The 13,416-nt window shown below is 39.9% G+C and overlaps 1 protein-coding gene across 1 annotated transcript in view; it reads right to left on the bottom strand.

Moving 5' to 3' along the window:
- Window positions 1–13,416, bottom strand: part of ANO10 (anoctamin 10) — a 246,195-nt gene that overhangs the window by 195,298 nt on the left and 37,481 nt on the right. Inside the window, 4 exon segments of the mRNA XM_025375355.1 lie at window positions 1,528–1,710; window positions 5,863–5,937; window positions 9,002–9,057; window positions 10,892–11,461. Coding sequence (XP_025231140.1) covers window positions 1,528–1,710; window positions 5,863–5,937; window positions 9,002–9,057; window positions 10,892–11,461 — 884 coding nt within the window.

Below are 13,416 nucleotides of genomic sequence, written 5' to 3'. Positions count from 1 at the left end.
GAAGAAAGGAAAATAAATGTGGCCAAGAATACCACCCCCAAGCACAGGCAAGGATAGGATCCTGACATAATGGGAACTTTTATCCTACAGTAAAATGATATAATTTAACTTTTATCCCATAGTAAGCTAGCACTCAATCAATCCAGAAAGGACAGCTCCACACTTATGCCCATGTGTTCTTTCTCTTTAATTCTTCCTCTGGAGAGAGAGTAGGTGTGTGTCTTTTCTCTATGCTTCATATATAAATATAAACAATGTTACTGTTCAAAGTGTACTATGTGTTTATACTTTGAATCATCTCCCTCAAACACAGCGATGATAGAAGGGGCTAGGATCTGTATCCTATCAGGAGGAGAACCAAGAGCACCCTCTCCCCTGGAATGTAACTGGAACCAGGCTTGCTGAGCAAAACCAGGGGTTGGGACCACGCTCCCTGCCCTTCAAAGGAGGCTTTAAAAAAGCCACAACTGCTGCCTGGTAACTACAGCTATGCCAACAGCATGCTACCAACTGGCTCTGTGACCAGATCTATAAAATCCTCATCAACACCACAAGATGGGAGCTCTGGGATACAAACACTTGGTTCTGGATGAGGGGCTTGGAGGCTCAGTGGGGGCAACTGCAAAAAATAAGGCAGAAGTGAGCAGAGAGAAAAGGACAAAGTCCTACTCAACATGAACATACAAACTTAAATTCCTAAGCACATGAGAAAAATTATGAAAGTCAGTCAAGATACTCAATAATCAGGAGATAAACTCATTCAAGATGAAAAACAAGTTTCACAATAACGGGCTTTTAGTAAATGACCCACTGAAGGATGTATTTCACCAGAAGGAATACTGTAGCAACAAGGAAGGTGCAGGATGTTAAGAAACAATGGCCTTAAAAAATGTGAAATATAGAAACAGTGAATGTAGTCAGAGCTCAATAAAAGTTGGTTGAACACATAGTCAGATTTTATGAACTAGACCTTTCTTTCAAATATTAAAAGTGTAAATCTCTAATGATCTGCTTGTAGTTCCTAAAAATAATTCAGAAACTCTCTGTCTTAAAGGAACTGTTTTATATTTATACAATAGGACTAACGTAAACTAAAATTCAATCTTCAGATTGGCATTCCATTGTTCATCAATGGGCCTCTATCTTTTGCTGGTGCGGCCATCATTTTCCATGAGTTTGAAGTGTCAAGAGTGAGCAATGCCGCTGCCTCTTCAGGGACCATCTCTCCCGTTCTGTCATCTCTGGGGCAACTATTTCTACCCTGCTCTCCGCAAAGCAAAGTAGTCACGTAATTCTCCAAATTTGCCCTTTGGTGTCATTAGGCATAACTCTGGATTTCAGACAGCAGTGCTTCAACACACAATTCTATCCTTTTCACTTTAAAGTGGTTCATGACGAGGAGACTGACTGGAAAGCACTTCTAGAATAGCCACATCGGAGATCATGAATGTGTAACATTTGTTGAACTCGGTGCATGGCTACTATTCACTTTCAGTAAATGTTTAATTCAGCAATATTCCAACTTACCAAATAAGTTCCCATTTCTTTTTCCAGGATGACTTGTTCATATAATGTAGCATCAATGTCTGTCTTTAAAGCCTGCATCTTCCTCTTCACCCGCACACCATGCTTCCTTTGGAGCCAATAAGGAAGAAGAGATTCCACAATTTGGTTGAGGATCTGGGAGGTAATCAGGAGAGTGGCCAAGCTCTAAAGAGAAGCACACAGATCATATTTTGGGAATATAGCTTAATAAAATATAGCATTTATATAAATTATATATAAATATATAAAAATTATATATAAATCAATAAAACTATAGCATTTATAACAAATACAGTTATGCAACAAATAAAATGGAATCTTCAATAAATAGCATACTATTGTGTTATAAAAACTAGTATTACAAAAGCTAGGTGTTCCCAATTTATGTTTTTTCACATGAAAGACCAAGATTAAAAGATAAATAAGATTATAATACAAATAATGTTATAATAAGAAACAAACTGGTCAATTAAACAGTCCCAATACAAGGAAATAAAAAATGTTTGAGAGGATGGATATGCTAACTACCCTGACCTGATTGCGATACATTTTATGTATGAAAACATCACCATGTACTTCATGAATATGTACAATTATTTGTCAATTCTAAAACTTTAAAAAAAGAATCATTACAAAAATGAATTAACTTGCAGTTGTGTTCTTCAACATTTCATCCTGACTGCAACATGTAAATCTAAATGATGTTGCCAACTACGGAAAAAAACAGTTTGACTAAATTCTTTTTTAAAGAATTTAAATTATACCACTAATACATACCCCCTCGCTACAAAAAAACAGAAAAAAAAAATTAATCCACATATTTACAGTCAACTGATTTTCTATAAAGGCACTAAGAATGTATATTGAGGTGGGGTGCAGTGGCTCATACTTGTAATCCCAGTACTTTGAGAGGCCAAGGCGGGCAGATCACCTGAGACTGAAAGTTTGAGGCCCCGCATGGTGGCTCACGCCTGTAATCCCAGCACTTTGGGAGGCCAAGGCGGGCGGATCATGAGGTCAGGAGATTGAGACCATCCTGGCTAACACAGTGAAACCCCATCTCTACTACTAAAAAAACAAAAAATTAGCCGGGTTTGGTGGCGGGCGCCTGTAGTCCCAGCTACTTGGGAGGCTGAGGCAGAAGAATGGCATGAACCTGGGAGGCAGAGCTTGCAGTGAGCCGAGATCGCACCACTGCACTCCAGCTTGGGCGGCAGAGCGAGGCCCTGTCTCAAAGAAAAAATTAAAAAAGGAAGTTTGAGACCAGCCTGGCCGACATGGTGAAACCCCGTCTCTACTAAAAATACAAAAATCAGCCGGGCGTGGTGGCGAACGCCTGTAATCCCAGCTACTTGGGAGGCTGAGGCATGAGAAACTCCTGAACCTTGGAGGCTGCAGTGAGCCAAGATTGCACCACTGCACTCCAGCCTGGGCAACAGAGTGAGACTCCATCTCAAAAAAAAATGTATACTGGAGAAAAAAATACCCTCTTCAATAAATGGTGCTGGGAAAACCAGGTATCCATACGCAGAAGAACGAAACTAGACCCCTCTCTATCACCACAGACAAAAGTCAACTCAAAGTGGATCAAAGATCTAAACATAAAGCCTGAAACTATAAAACTACTAGAAGAAAACATACGGGAAATACTATAGGACATTGGTCTAAGCAAAGATTTTATGGCTAGGACCTCAAAAGCACAGGCAATAAAACTAAAAATAGACAACTGTGACTACATTAAAGAAAAAAGCTTCTGCACAGCAAAGGAAACAACACAGTGAAGAGACAATTGTTAAATGGGAGAAAAGATCTGCAAACTATGCATCTGATAAGGAACTAATACCTAGAATACCAGAATATACAAGGAACTCAAACAATAGCAAAAATACAAATAATCCCATTAAAAAGTAAGCAAAAGACATGAATACACATTTCTCTAAAGAAGACATATACATAGCCACAGGTATATGAAAAAATGCTCAGCACCACTCATCATCAGGGAAATGGAAATCAAAGCCACAATGAGATATCATCGTACTCCAACTAGAATAGCTATTATTAAAAGACCCAAAAAATCCAGATGCTGACAAGAATGTGCAACAAAGGGAACTCTTATACACTGTTGGTGGTGGGAATGGAAATTAATACAGACATTATATAAAAGAGTATGGAGAGAGTTTTTTTTTTTTTTTAAGACATCTAAAAAAAAAAAAACTGAAAATAGAACCACCATAGAATCCAGCATTCCAACTATTGGGTATTTCTCCAAAGGAAAAGAAATTAGCATATCAAAGGGATACCTGCATCCCCATGTTTATTGCAACACTATTCGTAATAATAAAGAAACAGAATCAACCTCAGTGTCTATCAACAGATAAACAGATAAGGAAAATGTGGTATATATACACAATGGAATACTAGTTGGCCATAAAAGAGACTGAAATTCTGTCAATTGCAGCAACACGAATGGAACTGCAGGTCATTATGTTAAGTGAAATAAGCCGGGCACAGAAAGACAAATATCACAGGCTCTCACTCATATGTGGGAGCTAAAAACGTTGATCTCATAGAGATAGAGTGGGATGACAGTTACCAGAGGCTGGGTGGGTGTGTAAACAATGTATTGTACGCTCCCAACATATAGAAATGATAAATACTCGAGGTGATAGATACTCTAAATACCTTGATTGATCATTACACCTTTCTTTTTTTTTTTTTTTGAGACAAGGTCTCACTTTACAGTGCAGTGGCGCGATCACAGTTCACTGCAGCCTGGAGCTCCCAGGCTCAGGTGATCCTCCCACCTCAGCCTCCCAGGTAGCTGGGACTACAGGCATGTGCCACCACACCCAGCTAATGTTTTGTATATTTGATAGAGACAGGATTTCGCCATGTTGCCCAGGTTAGTCTTGAACTCCTGGGCTCAAGCAATCTGCCTGCCTCAGCCTGCTAAAGTGCTGGGATTACAGGCATGAGCCATTATGCCCAGCCTTCATTACACATTTTATGAATGTAACAAAACAGCATATGTACCCCATAAAAATGTACAACTAGGCATGTATTAATTTAAAAAAAAAAAGAAAACAGAAAAAAAGAGCCACCCATAATTCCACAACCATAACAAAACCACTGCTATTTCTTGGGATATTTCTTTCCAATCATATATAAAAATAAAACTATAATTATCCTATATGGATACAACTTTGTTTACTGCTTTTATCACTTAATATGTGTGAGCATTTTCCCATGTCATTAAAAATTCTTTTTTACTTGGCCCGTACACTGCTGTTGAATTAAGTATTACTCCCAATTTTCGCTATTATAATGCTGGTGCTTGGATATCTACGTACATGAATCTTTGCTCCTCTCTGATGATTTACTATGGATGAGTTAAGGTTCTTGGTAAAGCTATCAAGAGAGCCGCTTTCCAGAGATGTAGCAATCTCCACTTTTCTCAGATAGGTATGAGTGTTTCCATCACACCCCACCTTTGTGGTATTATAACTGTTTTTTTAAGCAGTCCTCCATTCCCCTATTTTCTGCTAAATAAAGGAGACTCTTTAAAGCAGAAGAAATGAGAAGTCACATTCGACTAATACACTATTACATGGGACCACTATTACATGTACATCCAACTCATCAATTCCAAATGTATTACTTTAAACTTTCTCTATTTTGAAAAATAATCTTTAACAAGTGGAGTCTACGCTTTGAGACTCCTCACCAACAATCTCAGAATATTAAAACTGGGAAAAAAACAGCCATTTACTTATAACTGGTTCAAATATAAAAAGGAGAATTTAGAATCAATAATTAGTTTTTAATTTATTATTCATTGGTATTATGTGATCCAGAAATGACAACACACCAAAATAAATGTCAGACACTTTAGAAAAGATACAGCACTGCAAAGGATCCACTGGTCTCTAAAGTTTAACAACTTATTAATTTAAAAATTAAATTTGCGAGACCTAGGGTTACACCAATCATCCCCACCCAAGGCACACAAAACAGTTCGATTAATGAATACTACATTTTTGCTGTTAGAGTTGCTTACAAGCTTTGAGGTGAACTATATAATTGATTTTACTGCCCTATACTATTAATTTTTCAGGTTGGTTAGGTTCAACTCATTTCAGCTGAGCATAATACACAATGTGATTCCTAATAACTTTTTATTTAGAATTTGCTTTAAAATATACAAAATTTAAAAGATTTTTATTTGTAAAAATAATTTGAAGCCAATTGCAGCATCTAAAGAGAGAAAACCACCTCCATGACCTAAAAAATTGATATTTTTCTGTTATTTATACTCACCTGGCGCAAAAGCTTCATATCTTTCAGGACAAAGGCAATGTAGAAGAGTGAGGCAAAGCAATTGAGAAAGTTGAACTGCCAAAAAAAAAAAAAAAAAAGATAAGTGTTAAACACTACTTTAGAGTACTTTATTACAACTGTAATGTAGCATTTAAAAATGTAATGAGAGACTTCCGGTCTAAATGAAATGGAGACCTGTTTCACCCCATGTCTCCTTATTAAATAAACAAACTCTGGAAATAACAAACAAGGCAACCAAAGGAGAACTCTGAAAGGTGCTTAAAGGAAGATGAGATGGTTTAGGAACCCAGAGCTGAAGGAACAACACAGCACATGCACACCTTAAGTTCCCCCACCCAACAGAAGGAGGAGACCAAGGCCTGACATTTCCCAACCCCAACCTACCAACCCAGGTAGCCCAAGCAGGCTCATTCCTCCCACATTTGAGTAGGAATTCTGTCAGTGCCAGGGGAGCCCTGCTAAACCGGCAAGGGGAAATCAATGAGGACCCCCCAACTAACGATAAGTTTCCTGGGGAAGTGCTCTTCTTCCTTGCTGGGCCTGAGACTACCCTGCTCCACAGAGAGATCCCAGGATGGCCAGGCAAGCACTGGCAAGAAAGACCCCATCACAGCAAGCCCATGCCTGGAAACCCCATCAAAAGTAAGTGGGGCAGCTGGGTGACAATGGCAAGGGGGCCCCTGCCACAAGGGCCTAATACAAGAGGCCTCTTCATGCCTATGGACCTGAGATTCTCTCTATTACAGAGAGACAGCAGGTAACTGGGAGGCTATAACAACCAGTCTGGCCTGGGAAGCATCTTTGTCACCATGAGCATGAACTCCCTCGCCCTGCCAGATACACAGAAGCAGGCTGGGTGAAGGGAAGTATCAATTAAGGGGATCCTTCCACAAAAAGTGCCATCTCTTCTAGGAGTTCCCTGCTCAAGAACCTATAGCTTACCCCCTGCACCAGTGGGTTTCCTTTCTGCCTCCCAGCCCCCATGCTGACTATTCCAACCCAGTAGCATCACTTAGACAAAGGCTGCTATGTGTACAGGTGTGAGTGCTTAATTACTGCGGAGATGGGGGGGGGGGTCGTTCTAGAAAGTGAGCAGTAAGATCAACACGGCCACAGGACAGGGGTGCTAAGTTAGAGCAGAAGTTGAAAAGCAAAAGCCTGGGAAGGCTAAGAAACACCATCCCCTTCAGATTAAGAAGGAAGAGAAAGGCCTAAGAAGCACCATGGAGGAAGAAGACTTTAACCAATGGCTTTTTTTTTTTACAAGGCAGTTACCTTGTAACTGGCATCATCAGAAAATAATAAAGTCTCACAAATAACTGAAGTCTTCAAGACAAACGGAATGTTTTTACCTCTGAGGGAAAAAGCTCCTCCTATAATAACCTTTTTGAATGAACTTTTTAATGTATCCCATGTTTCTCTACTTTCTTACACAGAGAGCACAGAACAGAACTTCCTTGCGGATTTAGCACCAACATTCTAAGTATCAGCCATTTCACAGGGTGAAGGAGGCCTTCGAAGTCTTTTAGATATGTAGGGCTACTTTTTGCTTTCCTAATGCCCAATTGTTGAATTCTTATCTCTTATGACAGGTTTTCATTTCCTTACCTGTTCTTCCTCTGTAGGTTTGCCTACTTCCAGAAATCTAAACACCCTCATGATGGTGGTTTCTGACTTCTCAAGGACCAAAAAACCAAATAGATAAACTTCTTAGAATGATTTCTACGGCTAGAACAGAGACTCTAAAAGAGGGCCTGGATCCTTCTCTTGGGAGTGAAGTACATGGACTGTGTTAAATCAATTCCAGTTGAAAGTTCAAAGGATTCTTCACGCACCTTTCTTGATTCTCACTTATGTTACAGATGACTGAGGTAAACCCCTGATAAATGAAGTGTTTTCAAGCTGGTATTTCTTTATTATGGAAAGAGGCAGACATGTCAGCTTTTACACAAACAGCAAGCAGGTTACATACTGCTTTCTCTCTGTCTCTTTCCTCCCACCTGTCAAAACATGCTGGGAACCTTTTGAGCTTTGGAAATTTAACCAAAAAAAAACCTTTTTTTAATGTAATGTTCCATCACTAAACAGGTTGTGGTGCCAGGAACGATTGCTGAATAGTAAAACATTCAAAGAAATCACCAAAAGGAAAAGAACAGAAAGATTTCTAAAAAGTGGTTATTTTGTTGTTGTTGTTGTTTTTGTTTTTTGAGACAAAGTCTTGCTCTGTCACCCAGGATGCAGTACAGTGGTGCAATCTCGGCTCACTGCCACCTCTGCCTCCTAGGTTCAAGCAATTCTCCTGCCTCAGCCACCCCAGTAGCTGGGATTACAGGTGCCACCATACCGGGCAAATTTTTTGTGTGTTTTATGGTAGAGACGGGTTTTCACTGTGTTAGCCAGGCTAGTCTCAAACTCCCGGCCTCAAGTCATCCACCTGCCTCAAGCTTCCCAAAGTGCTGGGATTACAGGCATGTGCTACCGTGTCTGGCCCGTTATTTTATTTTATTTTATTTTATTTATTTATTTATTTATTTATTTATTTATTTGAGACAGAGTCTCGCTCCGTCACCCAAACTATTTATTTATTTATTTATTTATTTGAGACAGAGTCTCGCTCCGTCACCCAAACTGGAGTGCAGTGGCGCCATCTTGGCTCACTGCAACCTCCACCTCCTGGGTTCAAGCAATTGTCATGCCTCAGCTTCCCAAGTAGCTAGGATTACAGGCCTGTGCCATCATGCCCAGGTAATTTTTCTGTTTTTAGTAGACACAGGGTCTCACCATGTTGGCCAGGCTGGTCTCGAACTCATGATCCACCAGCATAGGCCTCCCAAAGTGCTGGGATTACAGGTATGAACCACTGCACCCGGTCTAGTTTTTAAATAACTGGAAATTGGCTATAATACAACTCTTATATTTTGAAGTCTTACATCACATGCACATTTGTAACACGACTACTGAACACAGAGGTAAACATATTTATTAATCAATCCTTGCCTATTTGCACAAAATATGTTCATTGATAACTTAGAAGCAATTCTTCATATTCATATTCCTATATATTATGTAGCATATATCAGTTTCATAACATGGATTTGTATATAAATGCTGTACTTACCACTAAAACTTTCAGAATTAGATGGTTCTGATAGGCAGATTCCAATCTATGATTCTCTAAAACATTAAAACACAGAGGTAACTTCTCAGTAAGAAAACAATATGAAAGCACTGTTATGAGGTCAAGTAAGTTGCACTGAGGGAAGAGATGTCCAACATCAGAGCCTCAGTCAGTAAATGATCTAGGCTGTCAATCACAGCTATGCCTTACCACCAAGAGCATCAAACAAGGACACATTTTTCAGGGTAATGCAACAGCATTGTAGTCTGAAATTATTTTTTAAATTACTGCTACAATGAAATTTGGGAAGTGCTGGCAAACAATCCTACAGACAGCCACCCAAAGACCCTGTATAAGAAGAAATAGTGAAAACTAACAGTAACCACTAAAGAAGAGGGCAATAAATAGTTTTCTGTAAATAAAATTCTGCAAGTAAAGTTTCATGTGGCTTACAAGGGTTAACTTGAAAGGAAACTCAAATTTCTATCTTAATCTAGAAAAGTTAACACTGCATAGATCCCAAAGCAGCAAGATAAAATGACAAAAAGGAAGGTTCTGAAGAGAAATGTCATCTTACACACAGAGTGTTGGACTGACCTGGATCTGAACGCCAACTCAGCTATTCAGCCACTGCCTAACCTTGGGTAAGTTACTTAACCTCCTGATACTCAGCCTTATTCCCTCAAAACAAGCCTGACCATCTTCCTCCCAGGGTCACTCTCAGGATCTAATATAAAACTTTAGCCTAGTATTAGCATAAGGAAAGTACTTGATAAATGACAGCTGATATTGCTATACAACTAATAAAAATAATTTAAAACATCTTTTTTCTTTGAGACAGAGTCTTGCTCTGTCGCCCAGGCTGGAGTGCAGTGGGCCAGGCTGGAGTACAGTGGGGCGATCTCGGCTCACTGCAACCTCCGCCTCCCGGGTTCAAGCAATTCTCCTGCCTCAGCCTCCCAAGTAGCTGGGACTACAGGTGCCCACCACCACACCAAGTTTTGTACTTTTAGTAGAGACGGGGTTTCACCATATTGGCCAGGCTGCTCTCAAAATCCTGAACTTGTGATCCACCCACCTCAGCCTCCCAAAGTGCTGGGATTACAGGTGTGAGCCACCACGTCTGGCCCCTAAAACATCTTTATGGCCCATAAAGTTAAGGCCTAGACTTCTTCCTAGGGAATAATATAGCGAATTTGTTCATTGGTTTGAATGAATAAATAAATTAAAGAGTGAATGGCCTATCAAGACTATTTTCAACTTATAACCAAGTTCCTTTTTTACCACAGATATATCCATAAACACCTGCCTTCAACGAGTTCAATAGCAGTCCTCAGTGCCTCACACCAACTAGATACTCCATTTTAGGAAAGTGGTCACAGTTGATTTAGCTGAGTATCATGAAGACAATTTTTTTTTCTTTCTTCTGTGGCTCTAGCCAGTGAAACAATTTCAATCTATTTTACCCTCGGCATGAAACACAGTGTCACAGTATTAGGAGCACAAGTTTTGGACAGATAGGTCTGAATTAGCCTAGCTCCATTATTTGCTGTCTGAACCTCATTAAGCATCAGTTATCTTTATCGACAAAAGGGTGAAATAACTTCTACTTCACGGTACCCTTGAGAAGGTGATGGTGAGATACTGTGAATAAAGTGCTTAGCAGGATACCTAGAACATAGTAATTAACACTCGATAAATGAGAGTTATGATAACCATGGCATGGAGATCATCAGTGTTCACAAAGCTGATGAATTTTTCCTCATGTCTCTATAATGAGCCAAAAGCAACATCTATTTTCTCTGTAAGGTAGCAGCTATATGAATCCCACGATCTAGGCAACATTTCTTACAGGCAAGTAAGACGTGAATATAAAGCCTGAAGTCTTACCCCATGAAGTTAAAAACTCGGCAGCATATCGATAGAGACGATTCATGATCTCAATCACAATGGCATAGATGATGCTGGGCACATACAACAGGACACTGGTCCACTCAGACCCGCTGTTCTCATGTAGACCCAAGGCCCAAACCTCCAAGTCGAAGTAAATCATCATGACATACAGTGAGAAATAGAGGCAGAGGCATACAAATGGTAGGGAGACCAAGTAAATGCGCAACTGTCTCTTGTAGCTGGGGTACAGAGGCTCCTCCTTCCCAGTGATGGGATTGATACCCAAGACACCATGAAATCCCGGCCGGGGCTCCTCAAACTTTCTCTTCATGAGCAATGTCCCCCACCTGTAGGTCATGTTGGCACAGCCACGCTTCCACACTTCCAGAATCACCGTGGACCAGATTAGGTTGAATGAGGCAAAGATCACATACTTGTCATAGTCTTCCCACACAAACAAGTAGTAAGGTAACCCAATGACAGCCATGGGGATTAATGCAAAAGTGAAATATTCCAAAAATCCAAAGTACAGAGCAATTGTTTCCCCAAAGTAGCCACGAATACTGTCTATAGTGGAAAGAAAGAAAGAAAGAAAGAAAGAACGTAAGTATAGACTGCCAAAGACTTTTAAAAATCATTTCAAGTACACTTATTCATTTTTTAGTTAAATGGGGATCATTTAACCCTCACTTCCCAACCAGCGTGTGGTGGTAAATCCAGCCTCCATGCAGTACAAAGACCCTGCTTGTCTGCATGGCAGGTCCAACATTTCCCCCAGGTAAGCGCCCAGGCCTTAGCTGCAGGGCCTGCTCTGCAGGCGCCTGGACTCTGTTTCCCCTCACCTGGTAGATACCTTCTTCCCAAAGGAAAACTCATCTTGTAGCTTACCCAAAATCTCCAAGGTCCTAATTTAAGTTCAGCCATGGCCACTGCACATTAAATTTAATTTATGCTCCCCACTTTTCTCCCACTTTAGTGTTATAAATGTTCTTTTCGAAGAAGACTCCCCATCCACAAAATTCTGCTCTTCCCTACCCAAAGACAAACTTTCATCAATGTGTCATGGCAAATTTTTCAATACACTAAAGAAAAATTATTCAAAAGCACAAAACAGGATTCTACACATGAACTCCCAGAACAGCCATGGAGCACATTTATCAACACTTTCATATATGCACTGGGAAGAAGATCCAAGCAACATGACTGCTAATGTTCTGTGAATGTGACACAAGCTAACTGACTCTAGAGAGGTCACCAGCACTGCATCCTTTGCCAGCCTCATCCACATGGGGAGTGCTTGGATCGTAAGAGCATCCTGCACTAGGACTAGGGTGGGAAGCAGGGCATGAGAGGAAGTGTGGCAGTGGGCGTTATTATTTCTTAGTTAATAACACACAGTTAACATATTTTTCTTAAGATAATTTGAGTAGTCTATAAAGGTGAGTTAGAATGAACTGATTTTCTCCTATCCTTAATTCTTTCCCCTAACCCAGGAGCAAATGAAAACAGTAGGTATGATGTCACCTCAAATTTAAATCAGGTTAAAGAACATCTGATCTTTTTTAAAAAAAAAAAAAAGGTGCTCATGACACTTGGCTCCACAGCAGATGACCTTCCCCTTTTAATCTCAAGAAGCCTCAAGATTGGCCTGTATCCCAGATGCTATCACCAGTCTCAGTTCCCAGAGACCCCAAATCCACTACCACTCCATGCCTAGCCTTCACCATCGACTTTCTCCCTTTACTTTCTAAGAAGTAGCTAATAGAGGCTGGGAGCAGTGGCTCACACCTGTAATCTCAACACTTTGGGAGGCCAATGCAGGCAGATCACCTGAGGTCAGGAGTTCAAGACCAGCCTGGCCAACATGGTGTAACCCCGTCTCTACCAAAAATACAAAAATTAGCCGGGCACGCTGATGTGTACCTGTAGTCCCAGCTACTCAGGAGGCTGAGGCAGGAGAATCGCTTGAACCTGGGAAGCGGAGATTGCAGTGAGCTGAGATTGCACCACTGCACTCCGGTATGGGCCACAGAGTGAGATTCCATCTCAAAAAAAAAAAAAAAAAAAAAAGTAGCTAACAGATACAGTCACTTTACAAGTCCTAGAGGCAATATTCAAATTCCCTCCCACTTAAATGCCAAAACAAAGTTAAAGAGTTATAAGTATAACATAAAATGACTATTGTATGACCCAGAATTAACAAAAACAGAACTTTTCCTTTCAGAGAATACAACAAAATTCAAAATGTAATTTCAGAGTTTGATCTTAAAAACAATTTTTGTTTGGTAAAGCATTATATAATAGTTGTTTTCAGAAACAGAAAACAGAAAGAAAATTATTTTAGAAGGATACCATTAAACAAAATCAAAAGGAAAATATCCTTTAAAGAAAAAATGATAGTAATGCAAAGGTGAAATCTACGAGCTTAAATTTAATTCTCATGCTTAAAAAACATAACCAGACTAAAATACTTGAATATCCATATTGACAAAATTTTAAATAATGCCCAGCACATACCAAAT

Source organism: Theropithecus gelada, chromosome 2, assembly GCF_003255815.1.
Source record: "Theropithecus gelada isolate Dixy chromosome 2, Tgel_1.0, whole genome shotgun sequence".
Classification (NCBI taxonomy): Eukaryota; Metazoa; Chordata; class Mammalia; order Primates; family Cercopithecidae; genus Theropithecus; species Theropithecus gelada.
This window is presented reverse-complemented; position numbering and strand designations above follow the sequence as displayed.